Raw genomic sequence first — 20,363 nt, 5'->3', positions numbered from 1 at the left:
CTGCTTGTTTGTTTGTTATTTATTTGTTTAAGCAGGTTGAAGTTTTGGCAGCTATTCAGTTGATGTGGACCTGCTATTCCCACCCACCCCCATATACACACAGAGGACAGCCACAACACCGGGAACTTCCTCCCCTACTCTTCTCGAGTAGTGTGTGGGTTCTTTCCACACTTTAATAGTGTGTGGGTTCTTTAAAATAACATGGAAATTATTTGTGAGACGGGACCTCCGGCTTATCGTCCTTATCTGAGAAGACTTAAAAGTGTAACCATTTGCGGATGTAATTACAAAGGCAGCACTTTCTCCTCAGTTACTTAAAAGCCCTGAGTGTTGGTCCGGCCGGAGTCGAACTCACAACCTCCCGCATGATAGCCCGGTGCTCAACCAACTGAGCCACCGGTGCGCGGTGACTTCTCCTCACTACTTTATACAATCAAACAGCCTTTATATGCTGCGAACTCCTTTACTCGGAGCACGGCTTTCGCTCAGAATCGGTGTATTCTGTTTCATAACAGACCCCTTTCGTAAGTTAATAAGGAGCTTGAGCATGCGCGTTTTTGAGACGGGACTGCAACCGGAAGTGAGTTGTTTTCCCTTTTAACTTGTCTTCACACAACCACATTTACATTGCCGAGTATCTTTTCTCCATTAGAGATAATTAGTATAAAAATGTGGCAGACACCACTGTCCTGGCACGCGAAATGTTCTCTTCCGGTTGCCGTCCGCGTCTCAAAAACGCGGGTGCTTAAGCTCCCTATTTGCTTAGCGAGTGGACACTGAAGACGACTTTGCGTGCTTTTTTGACGTCAAAGTCACTTATCAAACAAAAGCGCCTCCTTTCAGTGATTTTCCCATTTTTAACAATTGCGTTAAGGGAGAGTAAGCATGAAGAAGGCGCGTGTCATGAAGAAAGAGTCTTGTCCATAACAAATTAAAATAAGCCTTATTTAGAGCTATAATAACTTTATTTCGCTACGTAAGGAAAACAACACGAAGTGCAGCTTACAAAACTCCACGATTAAGCCGTAATTAAAATACTTACATTGAACAATCACTTTCAGATTTATCACTCAAATGTGGCCGTAAGTTAATTCTATTTATTACTCTTTCCTATAATCTTCAAATGTACTGACGGGAAAAGCAACACTGTTTTGCTTTTAAGCACAAATATCTCAACAGTTACAATGAAAGTTCCAGCAACAAACATCATTCTTGTTAGGTGTTCCAGCACAGTGCCTCGCTTTAAGACCCGCCCACAAGAGGTTTAGAGCCCGCCCTTACGGGGCTCGTGTTTATTCACAGGGCGACTGTTCAGTCGAACGTGTTTGTCGCGTTTTGCTTTGTTCCGGTGGTTTCTTTGGCCATCGTCAGATTCATCGTTTGCCCAGTCCCTGTCGCGTGCAACTCTGTGTTCATGTTCTCTCTGTTCTTGTTCGGAAGACTTCTCCCGCCAATCCATAGTGTTTCTTATCTTGTCTCTGCGTGGGGCAGCAACAGTGGATCTTAGAGCTGGATCTAAGAAAAAAGGTAAATAAATGCACAAGGAATTCATAAAATATCATGTCGTTTCGATGATTGGCCATGATTTCATATCATCGTTTTCAATAAACATTTGTAAAAGTACACATGCGAAAAGTGATGTGAAATGGTATAATTAAATTGAGGCAATTGAATTGACATGCAGGGATGGAAGCGAAAAAGAAAAACCCTAACCTTATACACTTCTAGACTGATTTTGCGAATCAGCGCTGTTGAAATGAGTGCTCAGACGCGAATACTATCGATACGTACTGTTCATCACGTAATTATTGTGAAATGTCCACAATCCTTCTCTCTGTGCCAACATCCAATCAGAACCCGCTACGAGCCCGCTGCGATTCCTGTATTTAGTTGCTAGTCGCATGGGGTGTGGGGATAGGGTGTAGGGATGGGGTGTACATACGGGCGGTGCAGTGGTGAGAGCCACTCGCCTCCCACCAATGTGGCCCAGGTTCGATTCCCAGACTCGGCGTCATATGTGGGTTGAGTTTGTTGGTTCTCTACTCTGCACCGACAGGTTTCTCCGGGTACTCCGGTTTCCCCTCTTCTCAAAAACCAACATTTGACTTGCGTGATTTGCTTTCATTGTTAATTTCAGTTTATAGTGTCCCCAATTAGTGCTCCAGCGCTAGAACGACTAGACACTTAAATATTCCAGTAAATTTTGGTGAATTTCCTTTGGAAATATTTTGGTTCAAAAGAAATTCAATGACAAAACTCTCAAGCCACAGCTGTAAGTGATCTACTGCTTATTAATGGACTACCTGTACCTGTCAGGGCTCTGACATTTGTCCGCTGTCTGTCTTTTATACCATGCATACTCTGCCTGGTTCTTTCTTTCCACTCCCTGTCAAAATCAGCTGCATCACCTGTTTGGAAAACATATTTATTTACATATGACAAAGAGATTCATAATAAACCATACAAAATCAATTTGCTAGTTATCTCAACAGGAATGCGTTGGTCTACCAAGGAGGTCGGACAAAAATACAGAGTTTTAGAATGACTGAGGAGAAAGTGCTGCCTTTGTAATCACATCTGCAAATGGTTATCTTTTCTTCTCTATTATCTTCTCGGATAAGGACGAGAAATAACTAAAGACTTAAGTTTCATTGAAGCTGTAGCTGTTGAATACAGAAACATAGTATGGATATCACTAATCACTGCTTTATCACAAAGACTGCAGAACTTACTTTCATCCAGGTTGATAAAATCCTGTTTTCTCTCTTCATCTCCAGATTTGCTGTTGACCGATCGTTCAATCACATGTGAGCGTTCACCTGTGGTCAGATGATGAAAAAACACCTGTGTTTCATTTTGGCCTTATGAAACTAGAGGGGATGGATTGGGATGCTTGCTAGCAAGGGTCACTGTGTCTTGAGAGTAAACTGTATTTAGTTTTCATGAATTGATGTAAGTCACCATCATTATTCTTGTACTTGCAGTAGCGGTGCACCCAAAGAACACTGAAAACAATTTCTAGTTCTTTGCCCTTGTCTTGCTACTCAGTGCACAATTTACTTTCCTCTGCTGAACATTTTGCAGGCACTGTATGGTTTAACATGAAATGTAACCAATCTCTTTTTATCTCTTTAACTTCAATGACAATGCTGCAAGATTTGAGAGGCTGTAGTCAACAATAAAAAAGATTCTGTCATTACAATGTAACTTTGCTCGGGCCAAGTAGCTTTTTGTGTTTGCGTGCATTTACCATGAAAACAGAAATGTATAGAGGGCTGTGAAGTACACAAATCTGCCAAGATCAGCCAGTTAATTTCTTGTCTTTCAATGAAAAAAGGTGCATTTAACCTTGTCAGCATAATGATAATTTATTGACAATCACTTTTTTTTATTTCAGTAGTTAATTATAAAAGGGTATTTACAGTACAACAGGTCAACTCACAGCTAAAAGACAACTCAATGGTTATGAATGTTAGCCCAACATTAAGTGCCACAATATGTTACCTAAGTGATGACCAATTGCCATGCGATGCAATCCAGATTCTGAATCACGCAAAGAATGTTGCGTCTCTCTCACCTAAAAGCCATAAAAGAAAATTGGATGCTTTTACCAGGATTGATTAAGAGGAAGGACATAAGTAAACGTAGAAGGCTTTTTTTTGGGGGGGGGGGGGGTGGGTGGTGGGGGTTAGGTGTACAATAATTTACAAAATTGTGACGGATTTACAAGAGACTGTTCATGTATGTGCCGTTCTTTTTTATGGGGTAACCCAGAATTCTGTTGCTGTTGTATAACAACAACAACAACAACAAAAAAAACAATTTGCTTTGAAACCGCCAGCCAAAGCTATGGATAATATTTATATGTACCAGAGGATGATCTGAAAAGCAAACTGCATGCTTACATGTAAGTCAATGAATGCTGAAAGAAGTTGCATTAACAAACAAAAACCAGAAAAAAAAATCATAACAACAAGTGGAATAAGTTAAGTATTAATTACCCCTCCAGGAGCTCTTTTAGTTGACTTTGTTGCTTGAAAATATTTTGGTTGTCCTTGGCCATCACTTGAATAACTCATCACACTTGATGATGAGTAGCTATACATGTTCGGATTGTTTGCCATACTCTCCTGACAAATCAAACACAAAGATGAGACTGATCATCACTATCAGTTTATTCAGGTTTTCATGGTAAAGTACTTGACTGGTTTATTTTGTGGAACTCTGCATGTATTTTAATAAACTGTGGTGAATACTAAGATTGCATTTCAATAACCGCTAATCTCAACACCAAGGTCTTGTTGGTTGAATTTTTAAACAGTAATTTATGGAGAGACTGGTGTGCAGATAGGGAGCTCATTATGCCCATGGTTAAGACTTAACGAGGTTCACACCCATTGCTATTGCGCACTTTTTCGCGCATGTCACACACACATCATGCATCGCAGACCTCAAAGGTAAACACGATACTTAAGGCGCAAACATTTTCCACAAGAATGGAACATGACAGCGTGTGGCTTCATGGGATAGCTGTGGACCCAGGTCTTCTCGGAAAAGTCACGCAATGACATGACAGTGCGAATACCAGGGGTATACCACCGCTTTGAGAACTTCGAAGCGATTTTACTCTCTTGAATGCTTAGTGACCCCTATTTTACTTTCTGTAGATCACTTTGTTTTCCGATTTTGTCCATTTTAACAAAAAACGAAAAAAATCTGTGCGTGAGAAGTTACAAATATTTCGCCTTTTATGCTCTTGTGCGACCAAAGTTTTCTTTCTTAGACTAATATGTATCGTTTTTCAAGGTCTATTTCACCTCAGAAAAAGACATCAGCTGCAAAGGTTAATTTAGTTTTGTTGGTTATGTTGAATTGAGTATGTTTACCTGATCTAAATCCATTAATATAGCTTTTTTATTGCTGACAGTTGTAAGCTACGATCGTCTTAAAATAACGCAATCTTCTAAAACTCGAAAACGAGCACGGTGACCCCCCATTTTTTTGCCTTTTTGGCAAAAGTAGATCATTACCTTTCTGCATGGCAAGTTTAAAAAAAATCTGTATGTGGGAACATGTTGGGTGCGAACGTCCTTAAGTGAAAGAATGAGATCAATGGATACCCCAGGGAGTTTGCTGCATCCCCCCATCTCTGCTGATGCCAGAAGCACTGGTGAAAATCACCTACAACACCTGGCCTTATTCAAAGTTGTACAGCTCTCAGGAAAATCTGTGCTGAAGGCAAAACTACTAAGCAAGCATGCTTGGAATTCAAATACAACAGTCAGTCTTGTTGGATATGAGATACTTATAACAAACCCAAACCCAAAATATTATTGTCTTGTTGTCATTTACCATCTCCTATCAAACATATGCTCAGGAAATACCAATTGTTGAACACACTCAGAGCAACATCAAAGGAAATGAAAGTTAAGAACCTAAGAGGTAAGGGTGGCGATGTTGGGTTGCTGCATAACATTGACTCTCAGTCAAATAAATAACTCACAACAATAACTACTATAGAAACAAGCATCATGAATGAAGGTACAACTGTACTGAAATTAACTTTTTGCAGACATATTTTGACACTGACCACACAAAGACAAAACAAGCTGCTAGCCCAAAACAATCTGCCTTACTTTTCAATGATTTGAACAAGTATAACTAAGAATTTTCATAACTCGTACTTAAGACCAAGAATTAAGTGACTTTTAATCCCATTATCAAGATTTTTGTAACTTGACAAGTATCATCTTTTTTTTTGTGTGGGCTTTGCTCACACTAAGTTGTCATCCGCGATATCTGTCAGTATACGAGAATGGCCGCATGATCCTCAAGACCTTGCATATGCTTGGGTAATAGCAGTGGAAAGAAGTGGCGGTTTTCTGTTTGCTAAGCCTTGTGTCCACGATTTGCTGCTTTTGAGAAGATTTTGTTTTGCTCTCTCCTGCTTTGAGACACCGAGGTAAGTTATTTTTCATTTTTGGCTGGTACTGACTGTCAACATTATGAATTTGTTTGGATTTGTCAAAAATTTGGCTCTGTAATTTCCTACAATGAAACCGATTGCAATTTCATTTCTTTTTTTATGTTTTCAGGTGTTCTTAAAGGGGCTAGGTCACGCAAGTTTAGGCAATTTCAGCACTGATCGAATGGTCCTAGAATTAACTAAAATATCAAAATAACTGTTCAAAACTATAGAAAAACTCTAACAAAACACAGGGAAGCCAAGAAGGGACATGGATGGACAAAACTGGAGAGGATTGAAGTGGACTGAATTTGGTTAAATTTGAAAAACGTCGGCCCACCTTTTTTCAAATTTATATCAATCTTTATCAAAATGTCATTTACAAAGCTGGAAAATCATTCTCAGTTGTTACGTGGCCGTGATTTTGCAAATGAAAGACTCTTGCTCTGCCAATTTGACGTTTAGAGCTCATAATTAACAAAATGAAACAAAATTACCTAAAATAGCGTGACCTAGCCCCTTTAAAGGGAAGTTATTTTGCTCATGTAAGCCAACATTTATTGCCCTGAAGATTCAGTGCAGGTTACACCACATAGAGTCATTTTAGTACTCTCACAAGCGCACATTTGTAGGCTTGACTTGCCCAGGTTGAACAACAAAATCTCAAAGTGTCTGATAAGTGTCACAGACTGAAATATATTTGTGCTCCCATTAAACTTGATCTGTTGAAAGAATTTTTAATAATTTGGATTCAGTGCTGTTGTGTTAGCTTTGCCCTGTCATATTCAACATTATACATTATACAATACTAAATGGTGGACAAAATGGTGACCTACTATTAGTGTTTTAGTTTACCTAAATGGCATAGGAATACCGTAATTTCCGGCCGATTACCAGGCCTTCTGATATTACGCGATGGTGCGATTTCGCACAATCGACCTCAAATCGCATCCGATCGCACAATTCACGAAAAATCGCATAATTCACAAAAGGACGCACAAAATTCATAAAATGAAACATAAATCAACACGTTTCTTAGAAATTCCTGCATAAATACGCCATTTTTAAGTGATTTATCTTGGAAAAAGGCTAAAAAACCTTCGTCACCTTCGATTTTGTAAACATTCGAAGTTCAAGGCTTTATTTTTGATGTCGGGGACCTGGTACGAGTCTCCTTCTATTGGTGCAACCCAAACCCGCCCTTATATACACACTACTGAAATAACACAGTTGCCTTCTCCTATAGAAGAGATTTGTGAAAAATAAGCAAAGTTGCAAGTTTTTCGGCAAAATGTAGTTTCTTTCGTTGAAAACTGATAAAAACTTACTCATGGATAAGTTTGTTGTGAAAACGCTCGCTTTTTCTTCGACGAAGGAAGTTCTCACCTTCGCCCAATCTGACAGCTCACGATCGAGCAAGAAAGTACCTCACAGGTACGCTCCACGTGGACGATGAGCTGATGTTTTTCTCGTCGTGCAATATTAGGGCCTTTTATATGAGAGAAAATAAGCCGCGGCTTACTCTGGCCACGGTGTACAAAATACGCAATTTAAGGAACTATTTATACGAATATATATTCCCAGGTCAATATAAGCCGCGGCTTGAAAAAGACGTGAACGTAGATTTTGTATCAGTTATACGGGGTGAACATTCCAGTCTTCTGTAAGCCGCGGCCAGAGAAAGCCGCGTCTTATTTTCTCTCGTATAAATGGGGGTATGGCCCTATTGTGATTGACCATCTTCGGAAGTCAGGAGGTTCGTGGTTGACGAGCACCTTAATCATTCATTTGGCATGTTAGCTGTGTCCTTTCAACTTTTAACGTGGTGCACCGGTAGTGCAGAAGACCTCATTTTTTTTATTTATCCCAACTAATGTCGATCGAGATACATAATTACTGTTCCTTTGTGTTCAAAATGTCTTTAGGGCAGCAAAAAAGTGTTTTTCTTAACCTGAAACCTTACAAAACAAACTTAAAATTGCTGAGAAAAAAATCGCATAATTTACATTATTTATCGCATAATTTGCCTTTCTAATCGCACAATCTGCCCTGAAAAAATCGCATAATTTGCATTTTTTAATCGCACCCTATCAGAAGGCCTGGATTACCCGCGGTAATGCGTTAATTTTCCAGTAAACCGCGGTTGCTGCGGGTAATAGGAAGGTGCGGGTAATGTGATAATTTTTAAATCTCAGGTAAGAATTTGACAGATTGAAACAAGTTAAAATGAGGATAATTAAACCAACACTTCCTTCAAATCTGTGTGTTGCCTCGTTCGTTGATTCAGTCCTTAAAATGATGCTTTATTTGCCGTAGTCTTTGTAAAACTGCTCGATGAAAGCCGAAGCAAATTGAATGAAAAACAATAATCTTTCCCTTCGACCATATCACAACTTGTCACCGAATTAAAAGTAAATGAGAACGAATTTCTCACTTTAACACATCCTTTTCAATTTTAAGAAAGAGTTTATCGTGAGACACAATTCAATGCTGAAAAAGTAACAAGATGCGCATGTGTTTATTTTGTGATGCCACAAATTTTTCCGTTCAAAACAAATCTTTTACGATCTTGTTTAAATAATTTCAAACCTTTACTACTTATTTAAACTGATGCTTCCTTAAAACTTGTGTGTTGCCAAGCTTGTTTGTTACCGTAGTTCAATCTGAAAACGCTTCCTATTCAAGATTTGTGTGATGTTTTATTTTAGTGTTCTAAAAGCCCTCAATGAAAGCCAATGCAAATTGAATGAAAAACAAATCAATAGTGTTTAAGTGATTACTGTAGTTCACTGCTTTTTCTTCGCTTAATTTGAAAGCATTTCTCACCTGCACTCCTTTCAATTTTGTATATGAAAGATTGAAAGCATTTTTTGTGAAAGCACGCTCAAAGCTACAGAAACAAGATGCCGACATATTTCATGGCACTGCATAATTATTTAGAACGTGATTGTCGGCACGTGTGTAAACAAAACACTAACTACGGTGAAAAATTTGCTGGATTGTTCAGCGCATCAGTGAAATGTTCCTAGCTACCCCTGGCTTGAGTAATAGAGCATTTTCCCGTTTTAAGCGACTTCTTATATAGGCCCGGTCTTTTGCCCTTGGGTATGCCTATCCACCACCCCATCAGGTATTTTTAACACTCGCCCCCACTTTCTCTCAACGTATCAAAATGGTGCTCAATGATCAATCATAAAGATGTTGGCCTTCAACTCGTATTCTATCGAGTCTTAGCGTTAATACATTGGATATTTAGGTCGTTTTAACAAGACAAACCAGAAATGACTAAGGAGAGTGTTTAAGGCTGCATTATTAAAAGCCAATTCTTAGCAGAAAATGCTATCGATCTTCTGCTTTGTAAACAACAACATGGAATATTCATCGCTCAAAGTTTGAGTTCTTGTCCCGGAAATACAGTAGCAAGATTTTTTCGGTTTTGGGGTGCGGGTAATAGGCCAGTGCGGGTAATCTGTTGAACGTTTTTTCCCCTTGTGACAAAAATAGACCGCTGTGGGTAATCTGCCGTGCAGGTAATCGTCCGGAAATTACAGTACCTCTTATCCTTGTTAAACAAAGTTGCAAATACTATTTCATTTGTTTGATTGTATTGTCAATTTAGGTTTCATTATTAATTTTTAAATAAAGTTGAGTTTACCCTATGAAACAAATAATTGTTTGACAGGTCAGTTAAAAAGGGGCAATATCAATCTAAATTTGCTGTTTTTAGGTCAAAACTGGGTGAAATTCTAAATTACTACTTTTAATTAGCTCACATGTACATATGGACAGGTGAAGCAAACAGTGTACAAAGCAGAGCACAAGAATCGGGAAGGTTGAGAGGACGTGATGCAAGTGTTGTCGACCTTTTGGGAAAAGCACCAAAGTCCACATATGTACCCAATGCAAAACTATTTTTTTTAATGCTACACGTATGTACCGCATCTCTGAAAGCAGAATTTTATTAGCACATTGGCTGCTTGCCACTTTGAGATGCATTTTGAAATCAATAAACTTCAAGGACTTTAATTAACATCAAAAATGATGCAATTTTTAAGGACATTTAATCCAAAGCATGCATTGTTTAATGTCTCAGAAAAAATGCTCAAAGCTTGTCTCTCCTGCAGTTGGTAGGCTTACTTACAAAGTTTTGGTGCATATTTGCCATCATGGAATTCATGTTTGCAAACACATCCCCAAACATACTGCCAAACATGTCCTGGGGTGCTAATTGGCGATTGTTTTGGCGGTGAGATCTATCAGCTCGTCGTTCATGTTCAATTGGAGGGTGTCTTGCTTGAAATCCAAAATTTGGAAATGGATCTCCAAATCCACGGAACATTGATGACATTCCATTATGATGGTCCCTAAAAGGAAAGTACATTTAAGTCACAAAGGAAAAAAAGCAATGTTCTTCTTCTTTACAGTTCTTGTTGTACAAAATGCTGATAAAGTAATTTTCCTAACATGCCCCAAATCGGGGGAAAAAAAAAAGAAAGAAACATGTCTTATTCCAAGAGGTATATTAATTGCCAGAAAGCAGTCTCAAGGGTACAAATAAAAAAATGCAATTTATCAGAGGTATAACCTGCATTGATTTTGACAATGACTACTAGGGAGATCATGGGGCAGTCATCCAAAAGGACTGGCTGGTCTTTCATATACCGGATCCGAAATAATTAATGTCCATAAAACAAAAGAACAAAGTGAACATAACAATACCCAATTATCAAGGCCTAATAGGGATAACAAAGGTTCTTTGTTTTCCACCATTTTAGTCCGGTATATGAAAGTCTGCCCCAAAACGCAGACTACAAAGGGGACACAAAGACCTATGTTGACATAGTACCATCAACAGCAAATTTCTTCTTACGTCACCCATTGTTTATTGATATGCCAACCAGAAGCTACTTGGCTATTGAAACAATAACTTCTTTTGTTCAACATCAAAACAAATGTGAGGTCAATGTTTTGTAAACAAGAAATTCGCTATTTCAATGTCGTTATGTTCTCAAGTCTGTAGAAGTGCAAGAGACTCTTCATTCCATTCTCTTCAAAAGACTCAAGATACGTGAAGCAAGTAACCTTTGGCACTGAATTAGTTAACAAAGCCAAAATAACAAGACAAGTTACGCTTAAGAGTTTGTATCGACCCAGCTGTCAGCTCTTCGCGTTCGTGCCTGTATTTTTATGGTGCACGAAAACTGTATCCAAGCAAGCCTTTTGTTTGCTCGGCCAGAAGCTCAGCAGGCGAAGTACATATGCCTAGACTATCTTTTTAAGTCCAAACTTAAATTCACGGAGATGCAATCAACAATAGCGTTCTCATTTTCTACTGTGTTGACTTTCTAGCCTAAAATTAAACACATCACAAAAGCTGTGAATGGTGATTTCACGACACTCGTAAACTCTTGACGCAATAAATTCTGTCTTGAGTGCAGAAGCCCCACCTGAAAAAAGGATCTTCTTCGAAGTCACGTAAAGCGCTGCGAAACATTGTTTCCAGATAAAAATGATAAGGAGTCCAATGGTTTCCACACTTTTACAAATATAGACCTCAGAAGATGTCTTCTCTCGAAAAAAAAGCAGGTTTCTCTGTGACATGCGCATTTGTGCGCACTCCTCTGTCGTCACAATTGTGCCCAGTCTTCCATTGCACTTTACATGTTTCTACTTTCCGACGTCTGATGGACCGTCTGATGTAATCATTTGCAACTTTTCTAACTTCATTTTTATGAATTTTAGGAATAATTGCAAGTTCAGACTCAGTATCAGTTATTTATTACATGTATTTATTTTGGTCATGGTAAATTATCTAAGCAAAGTAGAAAACTACCTCTCATCTTCTTGATCTTCAGCTCGACTGGCAACTTAAAAATGAAATCATTACTTGTGTGTTTTCCCGCTCAAATCTTTCGAAACCAATTTTGGAAGGTTTCTTTGATATGCCTAATATTTCTCGGATTTTTATTTGTTTGGATATGCGTGGAATCTTTGAGTAACTGCAACTGCACTACATTGATCTTCTTCGCTTCCAGTCAACTATTTTGACGTGCAAGTGAAGCTTAGTCTTATCAGTTAGACTGAACATGTTCGCGGACAGCGATTTGCAGTAACGACATATCTATTGTTGGATGTTTCTGCACTTTTAGTCTCAGTTGGAAAAAGAAATTAAAGTTGAGCATCGGATTTCATAACTGATCTCAGTACAAGAGGTTTTTGAGAAATAATCCCGTCCAGTAAAGGAGGAAATCGTCGACATTAAAAACATGCAGATGCAACTTATGACCACTTATGGCAGTGCTTGCAATTGCCTGTGAACAAAAAATCTGGCGCTGGAGTTTACAAGAGGACCGCATGCATTTGAATACTCAGATTACCAACAGTTTGTAATCAGTTTCGCTATGCAAATCACGTCTGCACACTTTTATTTCAGATGTCGGTTGTTTCTTGGCTTAGCTCAAACGCTGTCACAATCAAAATTCGACAAATCTAAATCAAATCACCTCATGGCTTATCCTCTGTTAGTGTTAACACAAATTAAATTGATTAGCTATGGTTACCACATTGAAGCCGTAAACAAAGGGGTATCGTCGATCAGCGGGAAACACGAATGTACGTATCGCGTTCACGTCCATTGTTCAATGCATGCTTTAATGATTGGTTTACCTATGGAAAACGTATATGGAAAATGTATATGAGTCGAGATCAGTAAACCCATCAAGGTGTTTCCTTGAGCTCTTTTTGGTATTTAAGGCCTCTCGTGTCTGCCGTATTTGCCATGAAACTTCCTTAACAACCTTGCAATTAGACTCGAGAACACTTGAAATAGATGATATAGCAATTCCCGCTCGAGTTGCCAGGAGGTGAATGAAGATGTTCGGAGTAGCCAGTCAGAGCGCGCCTTCGATGCTATAATTTTTTTTGGTGTGTTTTAGTTATTAGCAGAATATTTAATATAAGGAAGTTCTTGCTCCACTTTTTCAAGAACGAACGAAGCCAACTTGAGTTAAGACTTGATTTCTGTGAGATCAGACAGATTATTACATCACAACTGCGCGTGATTATTAATTGCACTATTATTTATAGTGATGTAATAAAGTCAATAAAGGCTAAAAATTGATCCGAAAGAGTGCATATAGAACTGGATGGTCACTGAACAGCAGGAATTTTGGGAAAACGAAGAACAGAGTTCTGGGTTTACTAACTTTAACATGGCCTTTAGACACAAATTATCAGTGTTTGGAGTTCTCGTCCTTGTACTTATCGACTTGGTGCTAGGTGTAGGTAAAAAGAAACTGGTGGACTGTTTTTAAAGAGTGTTTCCACAAACACGATCATCCCATGCAATCAAAACTGAATCGGTAAATCATCAGTAAAAACTGCGAGGTTTCTACAGGCTCGGTTTCCTTCATGGAAAGAGATGAAACTATGCGCAATGAAAAAGAGAGCTGGCGCGCATTTTTCCCTTATCGCATGTCATTAATTTCAGTATTTATTGAGAATTTTTCTTCAGTTGGCAACCCTCTTTAAATCTGACTTCTTTGAGTAAAGTTTACTTTAAAATTCACTAACATTTTTTTTATTAATGATATTTTTCAGATCGTTGCTCGCACCCAAGAAAAAACACTTGTTCTGAGCATGCTGTCTGTGTAAGATTACAGCACGACTTCACTTGCAATTGTCCGAAAGGGTTTAAATCAATGAGCGATGCATCACAAGGAAAAGATATTATCTGCCAAGGTACTTTACTCTCGTTTTTTTTTATAATATTATTCCGAGTGAACCTCTTTCATTACGAAGAAAAAGATGTCTCTGTAACGCAGCTTCTAAGAAAAGGGTTTTAAACCCTTTTATCCTTATGATCGAAACGCTGATTCTCCTAACTAGTACCATGGATTTCTTGGTTGGGTAGTCATAAGAATTTGGCGTTATATCTTAATTTAAGGGGCTAGGTCACGCAATTTTAGGCAATTTCAGCACTGATCGAATGGTAATAGAATTAACTAAAATATTAAAATAACTGTTCAAAACTATAGAAGAACTCTAACAAAACACAGGGAAGCCAAGAAGGGACATGGATGGACAAAACTGGAGAGGATTGAAATGGACTGAATTTGGGTAAATTTGAATAGCGTCGGCCCATCTTTTTCCAAATTTATATCAGTCTATAACAAAATGTCATTTACACAGCTGGAAAATCATTCTCAGTTGTTTATGTGACCGTGATTTTGCAAATGAAAGACTCTTGCTCTGCCAATTTGACGTTTAGAGCTCATAATTAACAAAATTAAACACGATAGCGTGACATAGCCCCTTTAAGCTGATAATATTCTCCATTCTCAATTCCTGTCTCAGTGACATTTTATTGAAATCATGAAGAAGACTTACGCACCGACCCCTCCCGGAAATCAAAGGTCGGGTCAAAAACACCTTTTGGTTCGAGTTGAAAGCGCCAGAAATCATATAAAATGAGCAGAAGTCACCCAACTCAGGATAAGATAAGGATTTAGGGTTAGGGTTCACTTTCTCTAGTCATGTCTTTTCGGTGCACTGTGGTTTTCAAGCAACTTGTAGCGTTATAGTTCGAATCAGATCCTTGTCACACCAACGAGTTTTCGAAATTCTTTGTTTTCATCTTGAGGAAAACGAAACAATACTTCAAAATTCCAAAGCGCCCTATGTATTTTAGAGTGAATTATGGGCGCAATCGGATATAAAGTTATTCCTTTTCAAGTCAGAAAAGACTACAAAAACAGAAAAGCTTTGCGTTCGACTGGGAAATTAAATTTTGGTTTTCCGGATTTAAACAAGATTTTTCTCTGGATTTTTAACATTGAAGTCCTTCCTCCGACTTAAATCTAGGGCGAAATCAGTCTTATCAGTAGTAAAAAAGTAAATCCTGGTTGTGCAGCTGGACCAAATAACGCAAGCTCAGCTTGCCCAACAAGACAAGTAAAGGCCCCACGCTACAGTTAGAGTACCAGGCGCGAATGTTGAGATCATTACTCCTAATTCATGATGTCTCATTAATTTTAGACGTGGATGAGTGCGATGAAAGGAACACTTGTTTAAAAAACACCATTTGTGTGAACACCTTAGGAAGTTACCATTGTGAATGTGCTGATGGCTTTCAATCTTGGAACGGCAAACCACAGGGACTGGACATAAAGTGTAAAGGTACGTTCACTGACATATCTAGTTTTTTTAAACCGTGAATATTTCCTTACATTTCTCCCTCAAGCTCTTCTGCTGGGGCCTCATTCATTTATCTGTAATTTTGAAAATAACAGATCCCTTTTACCATACTCAGAGAGCAAAACGTACAGGAGGTCGCATTCGAATACGAATAAGTCTTATGTAAACATAACATTTTTCAACGTCCTTTTCTTACAAACAAGCTACAGGTTGGGAAAAGGGTCGGAAAAGGAATCACTCGCAAAATCTTTCAGATTGCAAGGATGAAAAGATTGCTTTAAGATTATTGATAATGTAAATTAGCAAGTTTTAACAAGGAAATGAATAGCCCTATTCACACGTACAACGTAAACACACGATAGAACGAAAAATGGAATAAAGATGGCCAGACGCAGCGCTTATCTTCATATTGGATGATTATTTTTACTTCGAATTCCCTGAATCCTAGATATTGATGAATGTTCGGCTCCTGGACTCAACGCATGTGCAGTGAGGACTCTGTGTGAAAACTTGAACGGCGGCTACAAGTGTGTTTGTGAAGCAGGATTTGAACCAGTGGACAAAAATGAGACTGAGGGAGTAGACATGAAATGCAAAGGTAAGTTAACGATTCATCACTCGTGCTACTTTTATGTGAGATGAATCATGGTCGTTTCGCACTAGCTCTAACGTCTAATCCAGAAATGTTTCACGTGTCGTTCCAAAATGTTTAACTGAGGTCGGTAACCGAAAAGTGCAAGGAAGCAACCATTATAACAATATCTTCTCTCCCCTCACTCACGATCATTGAAACTTGAAAGAAAAGCGCATGCCCTGCTTGATGTCCGTAAATCGGACATCCGGTATTGGCTGCGACCAGAGCCTTTCGTTCGCCGACCACGTGACCAAAAAACCCGGAGGGGTCTGGGGACGAGAATGGTTTAGGCACTTTACCTCCTGCCACCCTCTAAGGGTCAGGAAAGGCTTCATCAAGGCTAAACCCCAGGTGTTCTCAGAACTAACACTTCAATGAAAACCAAATTTGAAGAAAACAACGCACAATTCAAACAAAGAATACGCCACAGGGGTTATCCAGATAACCTTGTGAACATGCCGTCATCTGAAGTCAGATCAGTTTTAAGCCGCTGTCACAGGTTGAAACTTTTAGCTGAAACTTATGTGCAACGGCGCTGCGAAACAAGTTTCAGAAGGCGTTGCACCTTGTAGCATGGTCGGTTTCGTGAAACATTTTGAACTTCCGTTGCTAGACAAATCTCACAAAGTGTATTACACGGTAAAATTCTTGTTTTTGTCACCGCTGGGATCATCGCGACCGTCGCAGAAGTAGCATTCGGTTCTACTTTTCGCGAAACTTATCTCGCAAGGGAAGTTCAAAAAGTTTCACGAAAACCGACCATAACACGTTGCAACACCTGTCAATCCTCAAGTCTATCCTTTAGTTTTTGATTTAAGGATACCTGACTGTGACATTTGATGGCTGATATTGGCTTGCTCCGTTTGACGGTTGACGGAAAAATTATTGCGTTTTTGACAGTTGACTGTTAACCCCATTGACACTCTCAGACTGAACACCTTAAGGACGGTGCCTACCATTGTTATTGCGCATACGTTCTGCGCATGTTCAGATATTCGGGTTTCCTCTTGGTGATGCTAACCAATAAAGGGAAATTTTTGCCCGGCTTAAAACTATGCAGAGGAAGTAGATCTTTGTAAGTACTCTTGGTATCCAAATAGAAAATTGGGGGTAACCATGCATTCTTTAGAGATAATTAATCTTCAATTTGAGAAAGAACGCTATACATGGCTTTGTATTTTGGAGCTTTTTACAAATATTGTTCATGAGTTATCTTTGAAAAATGCGTGGTTACGCCCAATTTTCTGTTTGGATTTCAATAACACTTGATGAAATCTACCTTTCCTGCATAATCATAAATCGGGGCAAAAATACATTTGAATTAGTAGACACCGTCCTTAACTCTCTTAATTGCCACTTATAGACCACAATGCTCTCCGAACACGCTCCAAAACTGGAAATTTAGGTGGTAAAACGGCATTTGGAGCGCAATGCTACGTGGTTTCACGACCTTTTCACTTTTTCTGGCTCTTCCTCTTGTTGTTTTTCCAAGAGATGATAAGGATGGAGAACTCATCGCCATATCCATTTTTTTTTTCAATCTATTGGAAGAAGCCCATGTATGGTGGATGTGTTCTCTCCCCTCATTCGCTCTTGCACGATGTTGTTTCGTTTTCTTGTATGATTTCTTCCTATATGAAAGTCAAAGAAAGGAAACTTTGCCTGTTGTTTGCAATGCAATGCTTATTACTAATAGGGGAAAAGCTAAACTTAGGAAAACTCGCGTGTGAGAAAACGATTTCTGTGACAACTAAACTAGCCGCCGTACTTATCGACCCTGGAAAAAAGCTTAACTTCAATTTTTAATTACCAGATGTTGACGAATGCATAAGGAAACCATGTCATCCTAAAGCTACCTGCACGAACATAAAGAAATCCTACAAATGCGAATGCAATGAGGGATACAAAGGAGATGGAAAGAAATGTTTGAGTAAGACATTTATTTCGTACATCTTAATTGTAAATATAATAGTAACAGTTGTTATTCAAGGTTCACTTTCAGTTGTAATGTTTTGGCGTAGGATGGGTAAGCGAAAAAGACTTATTAAGGCCCATTTCAAACGTCGAACTTTACATGTGCCGAATCTAATTCAAATGAGGGAAAACAATAGATTTCTCTCATTTGCATTAGATTCGGCACGTGTACAGTTCGACGTTTGAAACGGGCCTTAAGAGCAAAAACAACGACGACGAAGAAGAAATATAACTTCGCGTCATTGCAGCCATTTCGATCCAAGTTATTAAAAGCTCAAGTTGTCTGAATTGAAAATAGTCGCGTTGTAAACTGCGCAGCAACTCCCATGGCCGGTGCCAAAAGAGTTGAGAAATCGGTCAGTATAAAATGCAGACCGCATACTGCAGACTGCAGACTGGGTCTAAAATGCCAACACGATCTCTTCCTCAAATGAAGGGTAATCCTTCATTGTCAGTTTGCTCCAAATGAAGTATAATCCTCCATTTAGATTACTCTGTCCCAGGACTTGTGGTAGCAAACAAAAAGAAAAAAGGTAAAGGCAGCCCCTGAACAGGATTTGAACCTGGAGCATCCACATTGAAGGAAGTGTTTTTATCCACTTAACAATAAAGGTCAACTGATTAAAAAAGGTGCCGATTATTTACCAAAACTAATTAGCATATATATAAAATCATTGCTGAATAATGGTTAAGTCTAAAGCTTGATTTTGAAATGGTTAGCTTTCTCTTGAAGTTTGGTAACCGATATTGTTCGCTGTATAAGCTTGCTTCTTAGGACGTTTTCAACCAACCTCTAGAGACACCAATAACAATAGAGAGATGTACGACTTCTGGTGGACAAGCAAAAAAAGCTAATATGAGAGATCTTTTCCCATCTTTCCTTGCGCTTCTGTCTATCGAACTAGGGAACTACCATGGCAACGGCAACGGCAACGACACAAAGCGAGAATATTGGTTGTGGTTACACTCGCCCTTTTACCAATGGGTAAATAGCGTTTACCCACGGGCAAGGACGTTTTGGTGTGTAACCGCTTTCCTTAGACCGAAACTGCCCTAGGGTTATTTCCATGGATACATGGAAAAGAACAAAAGAACTTCCCATGACAGTTCCTGAACTGAAAAGTACGGTTCATCTGGTCCCTGAGGTGGCTTGGCCAATCATAAAGCAGAACGTAGCTCATACACGAAGATCCCTAATTATATTAGTTATAATGAACCAAACCGAAGCCATGTACCCTCCGGAAGGCCCCCACACCCGAGGTGTGTGTAGCCACGACTATTTGGCTAAAAAGGGAAAGTAATCGTGCTGCCTTACTCCACAAAACAACAACGTGATATCACCAAATTTAAGGTTTTGACGACAACGCGAACGAACAACAATGAACCATTCATTTTCTATCTTTAATTTCGTTCGAATCCATCCAGTTAAAGGATAGTTTACCAGAATTGCACTCTCACTGAACGCGAGTACTGGTGTGCTTGTATGCTTGATATCGGTTCTCTTAATTATATCCAACGTCAATAAATTATATTGTCTAGATTTTGTCAATCGATATTTTCGTCGTTGCAAATGACTACCATTCTTTGATTAATATTTCAGAGTCGCGTCAGTTGAAAGGTGCGTCAAGAAAACTCCAAAACTCCCTTCCTATCAAGCTTCTTGATCTTGTATTGTTTTTATACCTAAGGTGTCTGTTTTAAAGTATACCCTCAATATTGTTCTTCGTTTAAACTCAATTTTATAATTTTCTCGAAGGAAAGATATAAGGATACAACGTGTCGGTTTTTTTCCTATTTTAGAATGTCGGATTAACTATGTTCTCTTGTAACCAAACAATTCTTATTGTAAATTGTGTAACATCATTACCCTAGATGAAAACTTACCCCGTCTCGTGCACTGAAAAACTGCACATTGTAATACACACAATCAAGAAACAATAAACCACTCTTCACAAGCTGCTGCTGTTCTAAAATTTTATCTGTGTTTGACATGTTTTTTTTTTCTTGAGATCCTATTGTGCCATTGTTGGGTTTCTTATTGACCATGAGTTTCATTAGCCTCCTTCACAGGCAACTACTTCCGGAGAGACTGGGAATGAGGAAAAGACAAGAGGGGAGGGGGTGAGAAGGAAAGCAAAAAATGGGAGGAGGAAGTCCTCATTTCTTATTTGGGGCCTATTCTTCCTCGGTCAAAAAACAAAACAAAGCAAAGAAGTAAGTTTTAGGGCCGATTTACACGGTACGATTTTTGTCGCATGCGACAAGCTTACAAAAGGAGACCCAAGACGCCGATGCCAAGCTTGAAGAAACAGGAGACCCAAGACGACGATGTCAAGCTTGAACACTAATGTTTCCGGTCCTGTTTTTCACGTTGCCATGTAACCACCAAGAGCGTAGCTCCTACTCTACTATAAAAACTACACACAACCCATAATTCCTCGATTCGCTCTAACGAAGGGCTAACGCTCGAAACGTCAGCTTTTAGAATCCCTGTATGGTGGTCAATTTACATTATCACTCCGTTGATAAAACCAAAGTTTTGTGTGTTACTTCCCCACCGACGCAGCACCACAGTTTCTTTAGAAACTACCCCCT

The 20,363-nt window shown here is 39.0% G+C and overlaps 2 protein-coding genes across 3 annotated transcripts; one reads left to right on the top strand and one right to left on the bottom strand.

Annotated features, from left to right (window-relative positions):
* Positions 1-946: 946 nt before the first annotated feature.
* LOC138051132 (myeloid leukemia factor 1-like) lies at positions 947-11,574 on the bottom strand. Of its 2 annotated transcripts, none has more exons than XM_068897290.1 (7): positions 11,413-11,574; positions 10,107-10,329; positions 4,002-4,130; positions 3,505-3,577; positions 2,733-2,819; positions 2,310-2,408; positions 947-1,515 (listed from the first exon to the last, which is right to left on the bottom strand). In XM_068897290.1, the coding sequence occupies exons 1-7, from the start codon at positions 11,457-11,459 to the stop codon at positions 1,265-1,267; spliced, it is 909 nt and encodes a 302-aa protein (XP_068753391.1). In that variant the 5' UTR covers positions 11,460-11,574; the 3' UTR covers positions 947-1,264. The 2 variants fall into 2 exon arrangements, with proteins under 2 accessions (XP_068753391.1, XP_068753390.1); XM_068897289.1 differs by having other exon boundaries at positions 2,304-2,408; positions 11,413-11,561.
* Positions 11,575-13,131: 1,557 nt separating this feature from the next.
* LOC138050622 (adhesion G protein-coupled receptor E1-like) lies at positions 13,132-19,679 on the top strand. The gene is made up of 6 exons (XM_068896933.1): positions 13,132-13,249; positions 13,565-13,705; positions 15,002-15,142; positions 15,609-15,758; positions 17,608-17,724; positions 19,369-19,679. The coding sequence occupies exons 1-6, from the start codon at positions 13,177-13,179 to the stop codon at positions 19,467-19,469; spliced, it is 723 nt and encodes a 240-aa protein (XP_068753034.1). The 5' UTR covers positions 13,132-13,176; the 3' UTR covers positions 19,470-19,679.
* The last annotated feature ends 684 nt before the right edge of the window (positions 19,680-20,363 follow it).

This window comes from Montipora capricornis, chromosome 6, assembly GCF_036669925.1.
Source record: "Montipora capricornis isolate CH-2021 chromosome 6, ASM3666992v2, whole genome shotgun sequence".
In the NCBI taxonomy this organism is placed as follows: domain Eukaryota; kingdom Metazoa; phylum Cnidaria; class Anthozoa; order Scleractinia; family Acroporidae; genus Montipora; species Montipora capricornis.
This window is presented reverse-complemented; position numbering and strand designations above follow the sequence as displayed.

What these genes read in the sequence shown, in the direction of transcription:
- LOC138050622 (XM_068896933.1), top strand. Translation starts at nt 13,177, where the DNA reads ATGGCCTTTAGACACAAATTATCAGTGTTTGGAGTTCTCGTCCTTGTA. An exon ending in CGACTTGGTGCTAGGTGTAG is followed by an intron (nt 13,250 to 13,564) that starts GTAAAAAGAAAC and finishes GATATTTTTCAG; the next exon opens with ATCGTTGCTCGCACCCAAGA. An exon ending in AAAAGATATTATCTGCCAAG is followed by an intron (nt 13,706 to 15,001) that starts GTACTTTACTCT and finishes CATTAATTTTAG; the next exon opens with ACGTGGATGAGTGCGATGAA.
- LOC138051132 (XM_068897289.1), bottom strand. Translation starts at nt 11,459, where the DNA reads ATGTTTCGCAGCGCTTTACGTGACTTCGAAGAAGATCCTTTTTTCAG. An exon ending in CTAAAAGAGCTCCTGGAGGG is followed by an intron (nt 3,578 to 4,001) that starts GTAATTAATACT and finishes TATGGCTTTTAG; the next exon opens with GTGAGAGAGACGCAACATTC. An exon ending in GGCAATTGGTCATCACTTAG is followed by an intron (nt 2,820 to 3,504) that starts GTAACATATTGT and finishes ATCTGACCACAG; the next exon opens with GTGAACGCTCACATGTGATT.